Raw genomic sequence first — 22,228 nt, 5'->3', positions numbered from 1 at the left:
TAGAATTAACCTTTGCTAAGTGACATTGTAACTAAATATTTCCACAATGAAGCACATTTGATTAACAATATAGCCATCAGCAGCATCATAAGAAATCATGTATCATCAGCACCCATTATAATTTGTTCTATGCTTTTTTCAAACCTACTATTGAGTTTTTATGTGGTTATTTATTCCTTTAAGAGTTCATTGTTATTTGTATAACGAATCTATTATGAACAAGATACTGATTTTTATAAAAACTATATTTAATATACTCCTATAGGTCTTCTCATGTAAGATTACATGTGAAGCATTCTGTCACAGATTTGTCATAGATTGATTGATTGATTAGCTGATAGATCATACACTGGCTAGCAGAGATGAGTGAAGTTCAAATGATTCTTAGTCTGACCAGTGGGGAGGCCTCTTTGTTTCCGTCACGTGACTTGCTCTTTGCCAGCCTCTTCTTCTTCTTATGTAGCGGTTTGGACTCCAAAATCATCTCCTCCAGCTCAAAGGTAGGATCGCAGTTCAGCCTCCCTTTCTACAGAGGGCGACAAGAAGCCACAAACGTGATTTTGGAATGCTTTCTTTATCATTTATATGCAAAGTTCAGTCAGTGGTGTTTAACACATACGCATCCCGTAACTAACTAATCTGTGCCTCAACTCATCTGATGTATTGGATAGAATTTTAAATTTGTGTGCATGCTCTTAAAGAGCACTACACCAGGGAGTGCAGCTGGGACTGCCTAAATGATGAACATGAAAAGCCCATTCTCCATTCGACAACCTGCAAAGATAAAAATGAGTTCAGTGACTCTCCTTCCTCAAGGTCAGTCAAATTCCCTTCCCAAATCTGTCCATCAAAAACTTTCCCGTGCTCAATCCTGAAGTGCAGTGGGCCATTCTTCCGTTTTAAAATCACCTTTGCACTGGTAACTTTCCCAGAGGTGACACACACACACACACACAAACAATGAGTCAGTATCAAAACACGGTCAAAAAATACCATCTAAAATCCCATGTTCAAAACCTCAGAATACTGAGCACAGATGAAGCCAATATTATACTCTGGAGGACTGTGAATTCTGATCTGCACACTGTTTTCTTATTGCTTAGTTGTTTCCTGCCATTTACAGGACCGCAATAAAATTCAGATGCAAGCAGACAGGGGTCAAACGTTAACCGAGAAAGTTCAGTCCAGACAACCGACTGTGTGATTGCGGTTCAGACGAGTCTAAACAACCAAGAGGAATGAGAAACATCCCAGTCATTATTTTTCTATTTTTCTGTGTCTGTTACAGTAATGGAAATGTAGTGGACCTAGCCTGCTCCCAGATCCAGTCTCATATCTCCCTCTGTTTGTGTTCTGCTGCTGGGTTCAGCTGGGTCAAGGGAGCCCCAAACAATTCTCTTCCCACATTTCCCTCTAGAGCAGGCTACTTATAATTGCTTTGAGAAACTTCTCTGAAGTTTCGTTTTGTTGTTGTCTCTGGTGCATTCACAAAGTTGTCTGCCACCTAGCCACAATTGCATAACTTTTACCTCCTCCCCAAACAGCCAATTTAGGGCCTTTATGCATTCATTCTATTTTAATTCATTGTAATTTGAAGTGGAATATTTTGGTCTGCTTTAAAGTATGTGAAAATGAAATGAAATGAAAGCTACAATTTGATACGATTTCCGACAAATTTGAATGTGTGAATTAATTCCTTGTGTGGCGGACATTCTGCATCCTAGTCTCAGCTCACAGACCCAGAGCTGTCATTGGATCATTAACACACCCTTTGCATTGCTGGAGATCAATGGCTCGGCTGACACTGCTGTTCGTTCCTCGTGTGAAGGTCTCTCGCTGCTCAAAAACGCCTGCCCCCAAACCGCAATATGATATAGTGATGGACTGCTAAGCCAATGAGCTGTCGACTCCCAGCATGTGTGCTAATGGTTCATTGGTAATGTCAGAATGGCTGGCCAGCGCTCCAGCTAAATGCACGCTGTGATCTTCTAGCAAACAAAGAATAACCAGAGAACAAGAGAAACAGAGCTAGAGAAACTGGAGATCCATTAAATGTATACATGAGGCAGATAAATGCAATGACACTGAAAGACAGTGAATGGAGGTCACGCCCCTCCATTGGCAAGGCTTCACGGAGAACCACATTATACTTCCATTAGCTGAACAGAGATTAAAGCAAGGAAACGCACTACAGATGTGGGACAGACCGAATGTGAACATAATTGTAAAGTGTGTGTTTGAGGAGCGAGAGCCCAGCTGCTTACAAGTAAATATGACACTTTACCTCACAAGCTACCTTTCCATTTCAACCCCTAACAGTGGCTTTCACTCACGCAAAAGGATCACTAAAACAAGCCTTTCAGTTCCAAATGCTGTTTGTTGGGAAAAGCTGGTGTCACATGGTCTCAGAAACCGTTATGTGCTGCAGTTGACTTAATCAAAAATTGCCACTTGAGGGTGATTGATTTTCAGTTGCAGGCAATGTTCTATGCAAATTACAGCTTATGTGCCTTCATGCACACTTGCACCCATTATTTTGCATATTCCTAAACTGCAATCATATACATTTGGCTAATTATGCAAAATCATCTTTAATATTCTGTCAAGCAAGACTGTCGAGAATTGCCCATGTGAAAGCTATACGAATTGACGATAGCGGTGAAGTAGCAGTTGTGTGTCAGTAAACCTGAGGACACTGAGAGGAGCGAGGAAGGAGCCCCTGCTCTTACGTTTGGGACGAAGCCAGGAGGCGTGCCCTTCTCCAGGACGGCATCCCAGTTGACGTCGGCCAGGTAGGGCAAGTTCTGGATGTCGGCCATGCTGGAGAGGCGGCACTCGGGGTCTTTGGCGAGGAGCTGGTGAGAGGGGAGGGGGGAGAGGACTGTAATGATTAGCAGCTCAATGACAGATGGGGTTTGATGGGAGCAGGGGCAACAAGTACCAGGAGAGGCAAGGTTGTGCTTCCAATAAAAATAAATACAAAACAGAAAGCACACCTCTCTCAGGCTGTGAGAGGAATTTAGCTGGTGCTCATGCCGGGAGGTGGGAGATGGGGGGAAGCCCCCTTCGCACTCAGAACCATATGGCAGTTATTAAGTGAGCTGGAGCCCAGCCAGCTTGCAAGTGCGATGTGTCTGGAGCTCTCTGGAGCTCAAGAGGCAGAAAGCCATCTTCTCTGGCACTCAGAGCGTATGTGGGATTTTAGCACCTGATGGTTTGTGTGCGGAGCAGATTGAAAATAAACGGAGATGTTTAACGCAAAGTGCAGTCAGAATTTCTCACCTACACACGACATACGTACAAGCGCCAGCTCTCTTCTCACTGGAACACAACATGAAGTCACACAACCTCTAATCTGCTCGTAATTTATAGTGACACATGCCCGCTGGCACAAAACATGCAGTCAGTTTCCATGGCATGAAACACAATACACTTAAACACTGCTGTGGTGCTTAACATGAAGTTGTCATTGTTATTCAAGGGAATATGAACTATTTTGGTAAAATCTGAATTGTGAAAGAACAGGAATGGTTTTGCCTCTTTTCATTGTGTGTTACAGGTAGATAAGCACAAACTAATAGTAAAAGTATAATAAATGATCAAAATGCAGGTCTGTTTGCAAGGATCGTGCTTAAATCCTTGACAAAACATATGTTATGCATTTAGGCCTGCACCAAAGCTGTTTATGCTTTTAACATGGAGGTTCATAAGTATCATATGAAGTCCATAACAATATAATATAAAAAGAAAAATCCTGACAGTTTCTATGGAGAGAAACCTCACAGTCTGATGTGGAAGCTGCTGATTGGTCAGTCGCAACCTCACAGACACTCACCCTCCTGAGCAGAGATACCATGCCCTTGGACCATGTGGAGGAGTAGTGCACACGCTCACCACGGAACATGTTGATGATGTCATCTACCGCAGTACTGGAGTGGATGTCATACGGCCGCTGGGAAAGCAAGAAGACATTCAAAGGCTTTTTCTAATACAACTCTGTTGCTCTAATTACACTTGTTACATAGGCCTGGATTCAATTAACATACCTCCTCAAAATTAAACTTGAATTAAATGTAATATATAGTTAAATGAAATTGATTATTTTCCTCATAAATACATTTTTGACAGGTTCAGCCATCACCCTAATTATCTCTCAAAGATAAAACATTGAACATTTATTCATTTCAAGTCAAAATTTAAGATGTTGATTCTGTCATGGCCTCGATATTCCAAAAACTGTTCTTAAATTTTCTCCTCAAACCCAACTCGTTTAGCACTAAACATATTCAAAGTATATTCAATACACAATCAGCCAGTTCTCACAAGCAATATTGCATGTAATTGCAAACATCAAATTCATAAAACGAAAGACCATTTTATTGACCAACTTAATAAAAACATATTGTTCCTTTATTTTATTCAACTGGTTTCCCCTCTTTCACTGATATACCTGTATGCACCATGTAAACTGCATGTTTTAGTTGGAGAACAAGGAATTATATTTGCAATTCTCTCCTGGAAATGACAGGCTGGGGTATCTGAATGGTTTCTTTCAGGCACTATTGGCACGTACAGTTGGAATTAGTTGTGAATGCTTTAATACCAGGATGAATCAGGATTCTGGAATCTCAGCAGACAGGAAGACATGGGGGTGGGGTAGCCCTTTGTGTTACAATTGCAAACCAGGGCACCAGAAAGCCTCCCAGTCCAAGGCTCCACCATCGTCATGGCAACTCAACATGAACTTCACCATAAGTGGTAGAAAAAAATAAGATTCTCATTTCTCATTCTTTTTTTCCCCCAAGGTAACCCTTTGCTCTTTTTAAATGTACTAACTGCAGACATAAGTACAGATAGTGATTATACGCAGTTCATACATAAGCAGAGGTTTGTGCTAACAGGTACAGTCACTGAACAGCGAATTTAGCTACAGCACCTGTTAGTAAGGTTCTGTAGCACCGTTACTAACCTCTAGTAAGTCTAGAGTCCCTTTTGTCTACAGAGCACAGTCAACGAGATGTAGATGCATTAGGTATTGTGAACAGCCCATAGAGAGATGCACTGTTCAAAGGAAGTATGCACTAATGACAGCACATTCAGAGATTTGCACTTCTAACGCAATATGCATTATAAAAATCCCATTCAGAGCTACATAGCACACATACATTTGTGGAGAGGGCATTAGAAATGCAGATGCTTTCAAACAGCCGAAATTTTCAATAGCGTTAGCAGAAATTCAATGCTGTAGCGCAGCGTGCATTACAAACGGTGCATTAGCTGAAATGCATGGGTCTAATGCAGTAATGTTGGGAGAGATGCGCATCTTTAATGCAGTGTCATGTCCGCATCGCCACGCCAACAGAGGACAGAGAGGAATTCATCATCACCCGAGGCTAGGCCTGTACATTAGCGTCTGATGCCCCCACCCGCGCTCCACTTGGCCCCCAAGCAAGCAGAGTAATCCAGCCCAGCGGTCTTTGACAGGGGGATAGAGGTGGGGGGATTTGTCTGGCCTTTAACAGGCAGCAGAGAGGTGATAATGGTCACCTGTACCATGCTGCTGTGCTCCAGCAGGTGTTTCCGGGAGATTGGAAGGCAGTTTCACGGAGTCTGACACTCCATTTGGCATCACTGACTGCACGGAGCAGTTCAGACCGGAGGCAGTTACTGACAGGAGGCCTTCTAACGTGGGAACATTAAGCAGATTCCAAGGACACTTAAATGGAATTCGCATATGCACTTTCACCTAACATACAATGCAAATTTATGGTTCAGTTAATTAATCGTGAATTAGTTGTAGAAAGCCTGTGACTAGCTTCAAAGGAGAATTAGTGTATGAATCAGCCCAGGCTCTAATACTTCAGTGCCACTGGGAAAGGTAATTAAATTCCAACTAATTTACAACAGTAGACTAGTTCAGAGTGATGACTGGTAGCTTTGTAGAGCTCAAGCACACATAGGTAATTCCTTCAATGTCGTTGCTGAGATTTCTCCAAACAAAGCCAACATTGCACTCTATTCTTTCTGGTCCTGTCTGATCTTCCTCATCCTCTGCCTCTATCAGTAATCGATATCTAATCCACCAATCAGACTCATTTATCAAAAAAAAAAAAAAATTCCAAAAAAGATGTAAGTGCGGCTGCTCCAACCACATGTATACAGCCTGGACTTGAGTGATCTGCTTCAGACGGGCTGGGATAGGTGGAAACACAGGCATTACACACACTCCTCCAACGCCTGCCCTCGGTGTGGGTGTGTTTTTCCAGTGTGACGTGTTCACTGACAGGCGTCGGAGCTCGCTCCTCAGGTCTGGTCTCCCAGGTTCTATCCCTGGTCAGCTGCCATTATTGCCTGAGCCTGTACTTTGGTGTACTTTCAACAGTTACAGCCGAGCAATCCCAGCGACCGGGTGTGTGCTTGCTTTAGATTGTCTGAAGAATGACACCTCAGCTGGGCTGTAACAAAATACGCACGTTCTACGCTCCTCTCCATCTTAGGTAGCCTGGTGTTTTGTGAACCCATGTTGAGCACAAGAACATGACGGGTGTTATTAATCTAGAATTATTCCGGAAGGCTTTCTGCTTGTTCTCCTTGTTGTACAATCACTCACTGATTGGGTTGATAGCCTGCATTGATTCGAGGTAATGACAGACTATTCTTGATTGAATGCTGCTGCAGAAAACTGGTTAAACCTGATCATTTCTGAAACAATTCGGATTTTGTTGAGTCTAGATGACATTACTATGAGGATTTTATGGTTTCTTTTATATAAGGTCCTTTAAATTGTATAATGGTATTTATCAAGCAGATACTGCTTTTGAATCTTGGATATTGTAAACCCAAGACCTGCTGACACACGTGAGGTGGATAACTGTGGACACTATAATGAATGACAAAACAATGAAAAAACAAACTGGTCCCAAACGAACATGCCCTGCAGAGGTCTTATACTGAACCTGAAAGGAGAATCCTTTTGTACTCATGGTAAGGAACATATGTTTCAAAGCAGAATTATCCATATTCCCTCTCCTTCCTCCCACCCTCTGTATATCCACGTACTGACGAGTTTGAAATGTATGTATAAGTTTGTGTTTGTGTGTGCACGCGCGTGTGTGCACATATACGTGTCTGCATGTGTGCATGTGTTTAGATGTGCGTGTGTGCATGTGAGGTTGTGTATATGTGTGTGTATTTGGCATATGCTATCCATTTTATTTCATGTCTAGTCCACAACCTATACATATTAACTTTGTACTTCAAGAAACATTACGACTGGAGGTAGGGATGCATACACTACAGAACTCTAAATATTAAGGGCTGGAGGACCCTAGGTTATTCTGTAACTCTAGGTTATCATTTTAGAAATAGTGGACAATGTACTATACTTTGCAGATGTCAATTGATGTACTGTCAAGGAGCACTCAGCAAGCAAACAAAGACAAAAATGGAAACGTGCGGTTTAGCCACATTGATAAAACATTGTACATGACATGTTATTCTTTGTTTTAGGAAACACATTTTCCCACTTTTTGAGACCAATTGTATGGTCACACTGAAGTGTCACCACGGTAACCCGTTTCTACCCTTGATCTTACCCATCCACGTAGCAGCTCGTATGCCGTCACCCCTAGAGACCACCAGTCCACAGGATAAGAGTAACCAGGACCTCCGTCTATAAAGGACTGGAACACTTCTGGAGCTATGAGACAGACATGCCCCAAAAAAATATAGGTAAAAGGGAACATATGTACGCATCATCGCACATCACACACCTATTCCTCTGCACGGTGTGTATATAGACAAGCATACCTATATGTGTGTGCGTGCGTACAGTGTTAATATCGGACTGTGATGCATCATATCTTCCATTGCAAACTTTCGCTACCAATTGTACTTTCCTGGGTTTGTACCAGGGGTATACAATTCCATTCTTGGAGAGTCGGTGTATGGCAGATTTTTCCTTTCATCATTATCTAATTAGTGCTCTATAACAATGCCAGTGCAGTAGTAGATTACAGTGCAGCAAAGCATTTAGCAGAACAAGTACCACCTGTAATTCATAGGTTTATCAGTACATTAAGATAAAATTAAGAATCACATAAGTGATTGTGCTAAGAAGTTGGAACAAAATACCAAAATGTATATTCTTGGGTTCTGCTCTCCTCACACTAGGCTTGTCAACATCACTTCTGTCACTCTTGCACTGGTTATGAGTAATGACTGATTGACGACTGAGTAAATACAACGTGTTAGTTACATTCGTATTATTAATAAACCAAGAGAAAATCATCAAGGCACAATACACTGGCAGAGGCTGTTATTATTGTATATTATTGTGCACCCAAATATATTTTTCCTGGCATGAGATCTTTCTGGCGAGCCTCCAGCAGGTCAGGTGCCATTAGCTGAAATCTATCTTGGCTAATTGCATTGGGTCCACGTTAGCATGACAGCACAGAGTGTGGCCAGGCAGAAGATGTCTGTCTTTCTTCTGCTGGTTACTCCTCAGAGGAAGCCTTTTAAGAAAACCAACGGGGGCCTGCTGTGCCCAGCTATTAAGAGCTGAGAGAAACAGTAAAGGCCCAAATCCCTCTGTCCCTGAGCAACACACGCACACACACACACACACACACACACACACACACACACACACACGCACACATATACACACACACATGCACGCACACACACGTGTACTCACACACACACACACACACACACACACACACACATGCACACATCACCCCTCCCCCCCATGTAAATTTTACCACTTATTCTACAGCTGTCACTTTCAGCCCCAGAGTGACAGGCAAAATATCAATTCTAAATCAGAGACCATTCACACAGTTGTCCATTGGTTTCACAGTCCAGCGGCTTCCTTTTTAGCACCTGTTCCTGAGACTTCCTGTTTTTTTTTTTTTAAATCTCAGCCATGGAGGGATGTGCCCCCTTTTAAACCAAAATGATGTCCTGAAACATTAAGACTCACATATTAAGGCTTTGGGCTCTTCTCTCTTGTGAGCTTGAAATTCTCAAAATGCCTGCCCTCAAAGAAGCACCGTTCTATTCTTGTCATTTGGGGCGAGGGGGAGGGGGTTTGTCCCTTCGAATAAAATGTGTTTGGTGAAATGGATGACTCTGCATGGCAAAGTGTTCTGTGGAACACAGAAGCACTGCACATTTCTACCTGCAGCCGGTCATGAATTGCAAAAAAGTGAAATTCCGTGGCGATGATCGCACCCGTTTGTTAAAACACATTCACCTGGTCGATACAATGTGTTCTCGCTTGAGACGGTTGGAAAAAAATTAATTCACCTCTGTGCGTTTTCGAGCAGGGAAAGGAACACGAGGGTGAGTGATGCACGCAAACGATTGCAGGTGCAGCCTCACTGCTGAGATACGGAGATAACATCCACTTTCAGCCTGGGACATTTTATTGGCACGATTGAAGGAGGCAAGAACTGCGGAACAACGAACGACGCAGTTCCAACTCACCCCAGACAAAGCCATATGGAAAATCAATCTCTAAATGCAAACAGATGCTGTGAAGAGCCCATTGCTTCTCACTGTAAGCAGGAAGACAGATTGCGCTGTTTGGCAAATGCCTCATTAAATAGATATTTGCATCACTTTTTCAGCTTGGGAATGCATAATTCCTTCTAATAGATTGTGTCTGCATGACAGCTCTTGAATTCCTGAACATGTAGCCTTCTGCGTAATGTCAAAACAAAGTTTGATAGAATAAACTTGGTGATGAATTACCTGTTCGGCTTCATCTGTTAGTGTTTTGGTCTCGTTTGGTTGGTTTCTGACAAGGTTGAACCTTCCCTCACAGTTCCTGTGCTTCAGCTCAGTGTGTTTACTTAGAAACGAGTCAGTGACAAAACAGAGGCTGCCAGTGGATTTTCGTTTTCCACTCACACGTTATGCCCGAATGAGTCCGTATTCCAATGCCCCTGCCTTCCTAATGTAGCTCTATCTGCATTTTAGTCTCTGTCTCTTTCTCTCTCGCACTGTGTTTCTGTCTCTCTCTCTCTCTCTCTGTCACTGTCTGCTTCTGTTCCGGCCTCTCTCTCTCGCTCTCTGTCACTGTTTGTCTGTTTCTGTCTGTCTCTCCCTCTGTCTGCCTGTCTGCTTTTGTTTTTGTCTCTATCTCTCTGCTTGGCCTGGCCCTAAGTGCATCTGACTGTCATTGTGTGACGGAAAATGCAGTGTTCTGTACTCAGAGCTTCATCACTGTACCATGTATACCACTCTGCAGCGTTACCAAACAATAATTTCAAATTCAATTTGTCTCACTTTGTCAATTTTTAGCGTGAAGTTCTCCTTTCCATAACGATGTTTACTACTCTAAGTCTAATGATATCTGAGAGCATATTACAATTATTTGGTATAGCAGCCAGCCAACTGAAGCCTAACAAATGATCTTATTTGGACAGAAAAAATGGAAATATTACACGTGAACCATATATAACAGCATTGTCGCTTCACAAATGATGTAGCTCCAAATTTCGGAAACTACTTTGTGGGTATTTAGGCATCCAATTAAAATCCAATCATAGCAGCCCTTTTCACAGACAAATTGCATGAATTACACATGAGCAGGTATTCATTTCCATATCTACTAAAACAAAGAGGAAATGCTCAGATAAGCTGTGATGGTGATGCTATCTCAGCCAATAGGCCCGTACACAGACTGTAAGGTCAGAGACACAGGACGGAACACTAGTCTCCCAGCGCTTGCTTATTGATCGCATCTGACACCTTGATCACAAATCTGTTCTTTTTTTTTAACTTTTGGAACAAAGACATATAAGAAAGTGGAGAAGAGCCAAGATTTCCCAGAAAAATCAAAACTAATACACAGAAAATATGAAAACTCTTGAGCACTGAAGAAATACATTTGCGCAGTTTAAGCACTGAAGAAATGCGCAAAGCGATATTTGTGCTTGCACATATACATCAGTGTAGTTAGCCCTTTTTTTTTACTGCCTGTGGCTACTTACTCGCTTAATGCAGTTTACGCTAATAAGTTAATTTCTTCAGTACTCTTCAGATTTTTTCTTCTGATTTCTTGTTTATTACTTTTGAATCAAGCCCAGGAATGTTTTATTAAACTCAATTTTTGTGAGTCTTGCAAGGAAATTAACATCACATAGCAAACTAAGTCAATTAAAAAGGCTAGAATACAGTCTAGCACTAGTGACCCTTGAGCAAATTATTTGATTGCAGAATTCAGTCAACCCTGAAAATGTTGCTTTCAGACAGATTTTGTAAATGAGGCTCATCTGTGGACCCAAAGCACAAGTGGCCATGGCACTCACCCATGTAGGGCTTGGTCCCAGCCATGGATGTGGCTTTCTCTGAGTCCCCCAGCACAGTGGCAATGTTGAAATCTGTGATGTGCACGTGGCCTAGGAAGAACAGATCACAGTCCGGTCACTTAGAGGGATTCCACTTGTAAGGATGGTTGCTACTGTATCCTGTGGTTAAGGTGGTGAAACAATAAAATAAATGACTTGGTGCCAATGCATGCATGCATGGATGAAAATGGTAAACCTTTCTATGGATTGATCATAACTGTCACACAAAGACACACAAGTTCACAGGCATTTGTGTGCGTGTGTGCGTGTGTGCGGTGTCTAAACTGTCACCTTCGATAAGACTCATTAAATGAATTATGTAGGGCACCATGTTTCCTTTACACATTGTGAGCAGCTTTAGAGCTTTGCAGGCACAGGGCACAGTTCTGGGTTAGCTGTGCAACTGGTGCCCTCTGGACAGGAGGGTTTGTACCCCACATGGGCTAACCTGCCACATCCTTAACCTCCGGTGAGGGCATTCTCTCCAATTATAACCGAAGAGAAAGAACGCGATGCTGTTCACATTTCTCTGGCTACAAGTGTCAGCCGTATGAGCAGTAATTAATCCCACTTGAGATCCAATGAGCAGAAATGGTCCATAACTGTCAATGGACAGCATGCCTGAGGGCAGGATCGGGCAAGCGTACCCCAGCACAGCGTTACTGAGACCAGAGACACGTTCCTCTTGATGTACTTTCTCCATTGACTGCTGTTCATTATTGCATGTAATTAATGGCTCACCACTCTTAATTCAAAAGGCTGAGCTGCCAGAAGTGAGAGAGCAGTCCTGTCAAAACTGAGATGACTGAGAACAAGGATTTTCACAATCCTTGTTCTCTGTCCAGAGCCAACACCCCCCCCCCCCCAACCTCCACCCCTTCCCCCACCTGTCAGTGATGTAAAATTATGTAACCCTAGTCCTGAAAAGCAGCAGGGTCTGCTGTTTTTTCATGGTAGTCAGCATTTAATTGAGAAGTTAAATAAGCTGATTGCACAACTAATCTGGCTTACAAAAAACAAAAAACATTAGTCTGTGCAGCTCTCCGTGACCAGGGTTGGAGAGCCATGATGTAGCAATTGTAATAGTTTGCAGCTCAAAGCTACTGTACTCTGTCAATATGAGGAAGCGCACACCGCTAGGTCAGTCAAATGGTAAGAAATGCAGCAAATGGAAGTTAAAACAAACACTGGGAGCACAACATATTGGAGGCAAAGGGAGGTTTTTGTTCTAAGGAGAATTTTGGTTTGGTAGCTCTCTTTTCTGGAAGGTCGATGACAGCAACAGGGCTATTTTGTGTCATGTTTCCCACCTATATTCTGTTTATTTCTTTTTTGATCTCTACTCTGGCCATTTATTTTGTGTGTTTTTGTCTTGTTTGTCCACCAGCGAAGTCCACCACTTTTCTTTTTTGTTATCTGCTTTGTGTGTTATAAAAAACAGTAACAAAACGAAACAATTGAACTACAAAAAGAAGCTCAACAAAATGGCACACCAACCGATCCGGGGGCCGAGCCAAGCCCAGAACAATCAGCTTGTTGCGGCACGGTTGAACCACCATCCACCAGTTGGTTTGCTAGCCTTCTAGCTCAGGGGTTCCATGGAGTTGGAGTCCACCTCTGTTGGAAGCGCCCCGTTTTGTACTTTAATAGCAATCTGTCATTGCGTCAATGCCACTCGAATTCAGCTAACTGAACTGCATAGGCCTAGAAGGATCGACTGTGCCAGGATAGTGGATTAAGATGAATGGAATGCTAAGGATTAGTTGAAACAGAAATTAGACTACAGCCTGAATTTGAACTTGAAAATCTACAGTGATCCACGACAGACAGACAGTTGATCTGGCTAAAAAATATTTACTTAGTTCCTAAATTTAATGAAAAGGAAATGAAAGTGTTTTTATTTCATTTGAGAAGGTGGCCAATTGCGTTCTGTTGAATTTTAAGCACTTCTTCTACGGTGTGTGTTAGTCCAAGATTTATTCCACTCTTGACACGCAATCGTCCGATTACTTGGTCAAAGCAGCCATTCTTTCGTCTATGAGCAGGATTGGGAAAGGCATTTTGTCTGAATTTGCTGAACAGAAAGTGACAGTTTTTGACTATGAGGGGTGGAAGTAACAAAAATTATTAAAATCAAATAAATTAAACCAGGGCACATGTGTCAAATAGCAAGCCTTTTGTTGGAGTATTTCAATAACAAGATGTGGCTATGTGCTGTATAAACAACATTTCAACTAATTGAATTTGATTTGGGGAGTTAGACACCATCTCTTCAGTCAGTGCCACGTTTTACGCTTTTAATTTAGTAAATAGGCCTATCAATCATCGCATCCCCCTTTGGTTACACTTCCTAGCCCCTTTCTCAACCTCTTAGTTAAATGAGTACGGTGTATAATGCGGTGTGTAATATCATTTTCAACATCAGTGAGTATTGAAAGTATTCAATTTTTGGTCAGATTGCTGAAGCTGATCGTATCAATCAAAAGACTCAAAGGTTTGAGCTTCTTTTTCACTTCACACTCAGGAAGAACTTTTCTGTGAAAGGGGCTAGTTACCAAGGCGAGAAGAATAACTGAAGACATGCATGTGCTTTCGGTATTGCACCACGCAATCTGAGTGCCCGAGCTGAGAGAGGTCCATAAGAAAAGCTTAAGTAATTAAGTGTGATTCATTTGAAGCCAGCTCTGTACTATGACTCACCATACAGTGCTATTCATTCAAAATCACCACTGTGTATCACAGTTTCTCAGACAGGTGTATCACAAACAGGTACACGGAAGGGCAAAAATTTAAATATTAAAAGATCTAAAAAGGAGGATAATTTGCTTATTCAAACCCACGAGAGTGTTCTGTCGGTTGGAGTAAAGGACCTGCCTAAAGACTAAGAGAAGATGAGGCGTTACTCATGATAAATGAAATGACAGGACTCCACAAACCTGGCATAGGGAGGCGGTGAGGTAGAGAAGAGGCAGAGTGATCGAGAGATTGCAGGAAAGAGTGATGGCAAGGTAAAGAGGGAAGTGCAATGGAGAGATGAGTCAAGACAGAGAGAAAGAGGTGTTATTAATTTAATACTAGCTTCGGGCCGGAAGCATATTTTTCTCTTATGATTTCAGAAAAATGCATGGTAATATCTGGCTGCCTCTCCTGTGGACCAGACAGCATTTCACCACGCCGCAAGGCTGTTGGATCAAGGTCTAATTTAGCAACATTGGAAAATATCTGTGTCTTTCAGCAGGTTTTGTAATACAACAGACAAGACTATTGTCAGTGCTTCTGCAGGTCAAAAATAGTTTTCAATGAATTCTGCACCCTGCTGCTCTTCTTTAGTTAATGAAAGAAGAAATGTCTCGAACAGAGTTGATTTTTCATGCTTCTTAATTTATTTTTATTCTAAGAGATGTGGGCAGTCTTGTTTTCCCTTGTTTAACACACTTTGTGGACTTCTGCAACTCTAAAGCTAAGCCTGCCTCCTTACTAACGGCTGTTATTAAATGTGTGTGAGCTCTGTTACGGTCTGGCCATTAGCGAATGAGACGCAAAGGAGGAAAAAGAAGCTTGGTTACGCTTTCGTATGGCCGTAATTGTGGGTTAAGCACTAAGTGCTCTGAAAGCACACAGCTGTGTCACGGCTGGAAGAGTAAGGGGTAGGCTTTTGGCTTGACCTTAATGCAGGGACACTGCTCTTGTGATAAAGTTCTGTGCACTACCTTTAACTGGCTGCTTCTACCATCACAGAGAGACAGATTATCCTGACCTGTCTGCTTTCCTCAGTCCAATGCGTACTGCCAGGATTTCATATGGGCACATTTCAAAAACCACTTACAATGCTCTCCATGATATATTGTCCATTTATTATTTACAGAATTTATAAAATAGACAGAAGAAAAGAACAGATACATCCAAACATTCTCTTTGTCTCAGTAAAAGATTTATATATTGCGCTGACTGCAAAAAACTATCCTTTGGCTTAATGGTTTTTGCTGCAGAGCACCACATATCACAAATGTAACCGCAAGCTGTCCCAATGAACAAAGGAATGGATGAGGGAATGAGAGAATGAATGACGCATTGAACGAACAGGTGCAGCTTACCGTGTTCATCTAGGAGAATGTTGTCAGGTTTTATGTCTCTGAAAAACAGGAGGAAAAAAGAGGGATGAGGACCAAAAATGCTGGAGGAGTGCAGCTCCTTCACAGCAGGAGACGAAAGAGCGTTAAGGGGCCTGCAGAAAGCAGGGGATTGGGCAGAAGGGGGGGTGAGGATCGCACACTGACTGGCCCTCAGGCTGATTTTTGTCGTTGATTTGATGGCTTGCATTCCCTCCCTTGTGGTATGCCATGACACAGAATCTACAGCAAATGCCAGGATGGATCCCAGTTAACAGTTCGGAGAGGGCAGAAATATTTTTAGAAGAGCAGATGACATTTGCTTCTCGGGTTTTTTTTATAAATATCCACTCAAATGAAAATTAAGTATGGCATTTGCATAGCCCACAAAAAAAAAAACACTAAAAGGGCAATCAGAGATGTTTCAATCAGATGTTCCTTCTTTAGTTAATATGCAAAATGATTTCCCAAGCAGCTTTCTTCTGCAAGAGCCAGGTTATTACCATCACAACAAACTCAGCTCCTCAAATTGTGAAATGTCACTTGCCGTATTTACCAAGATTATGAGCTATTTGTTGCAACAATGACAAGTTGATGTTATAAAGATATATTATCACTTGAAGTACTCACACCAGTTCATGAAGCCAGTCTGATTGTATATAGCCATGAGGTGGCTTTATTGAAAAAACAAATGCATATTACGTTTTAATTACATGTACCCCAGCAGGCCTTTTTAGGAATGACAAGTTTAATGCAAAAAAAAAGACAAAAAAAAAAAGACCCTGATCATTAATATCGATTATTGGCAGTTAAACCTCATATTTCTTCCAAACCATGGTTGTATTCTATGGCTGTCATGCTGTGTTCCTACACACAGCCCCTGTTGCCCCGAGAGAGGTGTCGCGTTTCTCAGCATCACTAATAGACTTTTCCTGTCAGCTCCCCATTCACGGCAACAGGTAATCCCCAAGCCCCCCCCCTCCCCCCACCACCCCGGCTGTCAGGTCACAGCTGTCCTACCCTGATCGGAGATCAGCTTTGGTGACGTCTCACCTTTGAGGAATGCAGACAAACAAGGTGAGGAGTGTCTGGAAAGCACAGACGGACCCTAAAGCCCCGCGGAAGTGAGTCGCAAGTCATCCTGGGGAAACCTTGGTGTTGGCTGTTTTTCAATCCAAGTATCTTTACACAGAAATGTTTTTTCACATGATTTTGTGGCTAGTGGGACAGCCCTGACCAGGAAAGTTCATATCAGAAGTTCACATTGTTTATATCAGAACCAAATTTTACTCCAAGTCAAAATATGCTACCTGCTGGCTCTCTGCTTGCACTGTGTGGGATCACTCACTTCCTGTCACAGATAGGCCCACTTGCCATGTTTACAGGTGTTCATGTGTGGTGAATTAAGCCACTCTTGGTTGAAATGAGTGCAAAAAAGCTGCAATCAAAAAAAATGTTTGCTTATTTTGCACCAATGGACACACAGCTATTGCAGTCTGATAACAATGGATTAAAATGTAATTTATAGATTATATTGTAATCTATCTGCAAGAGTGGGTTAGCAGCTCAGAAATTGAATACGACAACCAAGATTGTCGAAATCAGATAATATCACCGTGTGCTTTAGAAATATCAGCCTACAGCACAAATTAGTAATTTACCACAGTGAGCAAAACATCAGTGACCTGCATGCAAAGTATTAGGGCACCTGTGAAGCAAATTAATTAAATGCACTTTATTAGCAATAATGTAACATTTACCATTCTGTTACTTGCTTGCAGCAATTAGTTTGTAGGTTTCTGTAATAGATTTCACAGTGTGAACAAACACAATACTGACCGACTTTGAAAATGAAACTGTAAAGGAGGGTGCATTATTATTAGAATTTTGTCATGGTAGATGCCAAACAACAATAAATTGCAAACGACAGAACTACAGTAGATTTTCATTTATGTCATTATGTCCACCTGGGAGAAGTTTGATGTGCTTCAAACATGGAAAGTAAGATGATCAATTTATTTATTTTCTTTTTGTCATCAAGAAGAAAATGTTATTTCAAATGTACAGGTTTGATGGTTTACATTTGCATTTTAATTATGATAGGGTTGTGTCAGGTAGAGTATGATATCCATCCATTATCTATACCCGCTTATCCTGAGCAGGGTCGCAGGGGTATTGCAGCCTATTCCAGCATGCATTGGGCGAGAGGCAGGAATACACCCTGGACAGGCCGCCAATCTATCGCAGGGCACACACACCATTCACTGACTCACACACTCATTAGAATTAGAATTAGAATTTTCTCACTATTTTTGCGCACATCTAATGAAAACAAAATGCAATTGCCGATTTCCATTTTAATTTTAAATATGACCGGATTATGCCTCTATAATAAACCCCTAATGTGTGATGTAGTATGATCACACAACAAACATACGTTCATGTTACTACCACCTGCCGGTAGAATTTTAGAATTTTCACTCGGACTGGAAAGGGGTATTAGTTGCACAAATTCCAAGTCTACACAAACAACAAATACAATATAATTCAGCAGGGCAACGTGCATATCGAGTTAAATAAAAAGCAACACAGGTTCTCTTCCAAAAATATCACAGGATCTACCCATTATACAAGTTGCTGTGATTACCAAAATAGTCCTTGATAATTCAGAGCTACTTTAATTACGGTACAAATTGCACTACTTTGCATGTTGAAAATAACCCCAATTTTAAGGGCAGCAACGTTAAGAAGCCTTTTGTGGCTGGAAAACTTTGACAGTCAAAGCAAGTACTAAAAATAGATCTACTGTACATTTCCCCCGACATTAAATTTTGACCAGAATGCTTTGCAGATCTACAGCTACAGACTATACAGATTCTGCAGTAAGGATATGGTCATTATACAGTAATATTTCTGTGAAAACTACCGAAACCATTTACAGAGCGGCAATATGTTCTACCTGAAATGGAACTGAGACTGAAATGTAACAACATGGGAGCGGAGTATTCACCTTAACAACATCTGATGTGTCTGGAGGCCAATCATGAAATTTTATTGCAAACTGCAAAACGCTTTGTTTCTTCGGGTTGACACTCGAGTTCAAACCAATGAATTGAAAAATAATTTGTCTTTATTTCTTTCTTATCTATTTCCAACAAATAGCTTTGATGGTGTCCAAACTGCTCATGCGGTCATTAGAATCCTATTAGTTCTACAGTGGTGGCGATTTGACGCCTTTCCAACGCCCATTTGCTTCGAGTCATCCATGGGCACAAGCAGATTTATGACTCGGGTGACATCATTTAATCAGGGCACTGAGCGGTGTCATTTGGCCGAGATTTAAAGGAAAGCAATTTCCATGCGCAATGATTGGAGATAAATAAAATGGACAGACTGAAAAACAAAAAAATGTCAAGAATCCTGTCAAGGTCACATTTTTCTTTAACAGAAGCCTTCTGCATTTTTAACAGTGCTACTGTAGTATTTAATTTGGCAGAGACACACAACCTCTTCTGTATTAGACTATGTTTATGCAATAATTCATGATGTATGAACCCATCCTCCAAGATCAAATGCTCTGGAAGCAATAACTGAATGACTTATAGTAAGATGGATACCCTCACAATGAGTAACTTTCATAGGCCACAGTTTCCCACAGTGCCTTCCTGTTGCAGGAGGCACCAATAATTGAAAGCCAGAGCCCACATGTCTTCTGCGACCAGAACCCCAAAGTCCACACAACCACACTACTCAGTGTTATGAACAGGACTGGTTCACACAACCACCCTACTAAGTGCTATGAACAGGACTGGTTCACACAACCACACTACTCAGTGTTATGAACAGGACTGGTTCACACAACCACCCTACTAAGTGCTATGAACAGGACCACACAACCACACTACTAAGTGCTATGAACAGGACTGGTTCACACAACCACACTACTAAGTGCTATGAACAGGACTGGTTCACACAACCACCCTACTAAGTGCTATGAACAGGACTGGTTCACACAACCACACTACTAAGTGCTATGAACAGGACTGGTTCACACAACCACCCTACTAAGTGCTATGAACAGGACCACACAACCACACTACTCAGTGCCATGAACAGGACTGGTCCACACAACCACACTACTCAGTGCTATGAACAGGACTGGTCCACACAACCACACTACTCAGTGCTATGAACAGGACCACACAACCACACTACTCAGTGCTATGAACAGGACTGGTTCACACAGTGAATATGTTCCCATCAAGTATAGAATTGATGTATTGAGTCTACTGAGAGGGCTGACTTTTAAAAATCTATTTTGTGAGCAATGTTCACAGATTAGTTAGCTGATGAATGCATGAGCATTCACCTACAGTCAAGATAACTGAACAAACTGGGAATGGATGTGCCCCTAAAACTGCTGAGTTAAATCACACACCATCACATTCCCCTGCCAGTTTTAAGCCTGTTGACAGGATGAGCTATAATCGGTTTCTGATCTAGTGAAGGGCTATTTATGTGGTTGAGCACTTGAATCATTATGATTTTAATATCTCACTGTAAAACAAGTGAATAATTATGTTAATTTTAGGCTTTGATTAAATTCAGTGAAATATTTCTTACTGAAAAGATTCTGGACTGCATGCACACTCGTCTCCATGGTAGCCAATATGCTTTCAAGTGTTTTGTGAAATTTTCATCTGTGCAAAAAAAACAAAAAACAGATCTACATCTGGTAAAGGTGTTTCTGGAATGGACCCTAATGGAATGCATGCAAATATTAATCCTTTTTTTCATTTTTATTATGTTGTAACTGTTTTGCCCTGATAACAGTAGGGAGGTAAAGTCGTTTTACAAGCAATTTTACCAGCAGATACCTACTACTCTGTACACTTTAACACCGTAATTAGGTTTTAATGCCCCTCAGCAACATCTCCAGCTCACTTTAACACACTCTTACTACCTCTAGAGTATCATGGTATGGCCATCCTAATCCCCTCTGGCTCCAAAGTCAATTTCTAAGAAGTGACAGAACGCATTACATTGCATTTCCCCCTGGCTGGAGCCATTGTAGGAGGTACTGCATATTCTCATATAATGTATTAAAGAAAAACATTCCAAGGAGCAATACAGCTGAGCATCAAAAAGTGTGATGTAAGCATACGGGTGAATATGTAAATATCTTTGTCAAGGTGTCCTTTTTTAATGCAATTATACATTTTCTGGATATGAAAATGGTTCACCACCTTCCCTTTATGTGCTACAATCAAGTTTGTGGTTGATGCCATGAAACTAGTGAGTGATGGATCAAATGTAGTTGTGAAAAGTAGTTGATCTCTCTCAGTTATGATTTGACGTCAATGGACTCGCTGTATCTTTATCAAAATATAGGCTGAAAGTGTTTTTTAAAATTATATGTTTTATGTCTCCCCTGGAAACAGAAACCTGAATTATTATTAGATGTTGTACAAAATGAATATATCCTAACAGCCAGATGTACAAACGGGGCCACAGAAATATTGTATTCATGTAGTGTTGCTAGAAACCCTCCCCTTTCATTTAACCTATCAATTATTTGTGGAGACCTCTAAGCTGTCCGATCAATGATAAATACTTTGGTCATTACAAAATGGCGGTTTCTTCGACTCCTGACTTTTTGGATAAATAATGAAAAAGGTATTTAAATGAATAGTCCGGACTTGGTCTGGCACATTCAGAGAATCTGTGGTTGGGGACCCTCAATTAAATGTGCTTTAAATAAAATTTGAAGCAGTAGCAGGGCTCAAAGGGACTGCTCGCAGTCCACTGAATACATCATCATCAAAAGGGGTCAAAAGGAATTGAACCATTAATAATTCAGCCCTGACCTAACTTCACCTGACGGCACCCGGCTTCAGATGTCCCCTGGGTAACTCTCGCCAACGCAGATTCCGGTATTTATCACAACAGCTGTCCTTCCAAATCAAGGATCGCAATGAGTACGCGGTTGTCCGTCCTTAAAGAAACATGTCCACACATTACTCCCCTGAGCGCATGTAGTCCATGACATTAAAATTGACCAATCCATACATAAAGCCATCTTTTTTGCATTTTGAACTATGGTACTTCACTTTCTTTACATCCAAAAAAAAAAAAGTAAACATATTGCATATGGTTATTGTGGTAGGACAAGCCAGAGGATGCATCTGCTGTAAAATAACAATAAAAAGTGTTCATGTTTTTACAGTTACCACATACACTTACATTGCTACTGTGTAGCCATTAGACCAAACCAACTAATTGATATGGTTTCATATTAAAGAAAAGAATATACAGGAAGAGGAGGCGTAGTTTATAACAGACAGCAGACTTGACCACTTCCATTAATAAGACACTTGAAGAGAGCTTGGTCATGAACAGGGACTCTTTCACAATCATTACATTACTGTTCTGCACACTTTATGTCTTGGAAAGATGAGCTAGCATATCCTATAGAAATGTTGCAATTGCCAAAAACAGGAACTTTTAAATATATTGAAGGAATGTGTGATGAATGCCAGCACCCTAGTAGAGTTGGAACTTCAGGGCTGGCCAACCAAATGAAATTATGAGCACAATATAAAAAATAAAGTTACCATTTAACTTTTATTCTGCTTCAACCTGTCATCACTGGGCTGTTTGTGCCCTTTTAAAATAATGAAGCAAAGCCTGTCTCGGCCTTCTTGCCAAGAACAAGGCCCATGGCAACAATTCAGAAAATGAAAGAATATGATATTA

At 41.3% G+C, this 22,228-nt stretch overlaps 1 protein-coding gene across 1 annotated transcript in view; it reads right to left on the bottom strand.

Annotated features, from left to right (window-relative positions):
- Positions 1 to 22,228, bottom strand: part of LOC135259322 (serine/threonine-protein kinase 32B-like) — a 53,392-nt gene that overhangs the window by 5,348 nt on the left and 25,816 nt on the right. The window contains exons 5-10 of the mRNA XM_064343557.1: positions 15,458 to 15,495; positions 11,325 to 11,414; positions 7,596 to 7,699; positions 3,836 to 3,952; positions 2,730 to 2,855; positions 395 to 526 (exon numbers count right to left, since the gene is read on the bottom strand). Of these exons, the coding sequence (XP_064199627.1) occupies positions 395 to 526; positions 2,730 to 2,855; positions 3,836 to 3,952; positions 7,596 to 7,699; positions 11,325 to 11,414; positions 15,458 to 15,495 (607 nt within the window). The remainder of the gene's footprint in view (positions 1 to 394; positions 527 to 2,729; positions 2,856 to 3,835; positions 3,953 to 7,595; positions 7,700 to 11,324; positions 11,415 to 15,457; positions 15,496 to 22,228) is intronic.

Source organism: Anguilla rostrata, chromosome 7, assembly GCF_018555375.3.
Source record: "Anguilla rostrata isolate EN2019 chromosome 7, ASM1855537v3, whole genome shotgun sequence".
In the NCBI taxonomy this organism is placed as follows: Eukaryota; Metazoa; Chordata; class Actinopteri; order Anguilliformes; family Anguillidae; genus Anguilla; species Anguilla rostrata.
The sequence above is the reverse complement of the archived record's forward strand: the minus strand, read 5'-3'. Positions and strand labels throughout refer to the sequence as shown.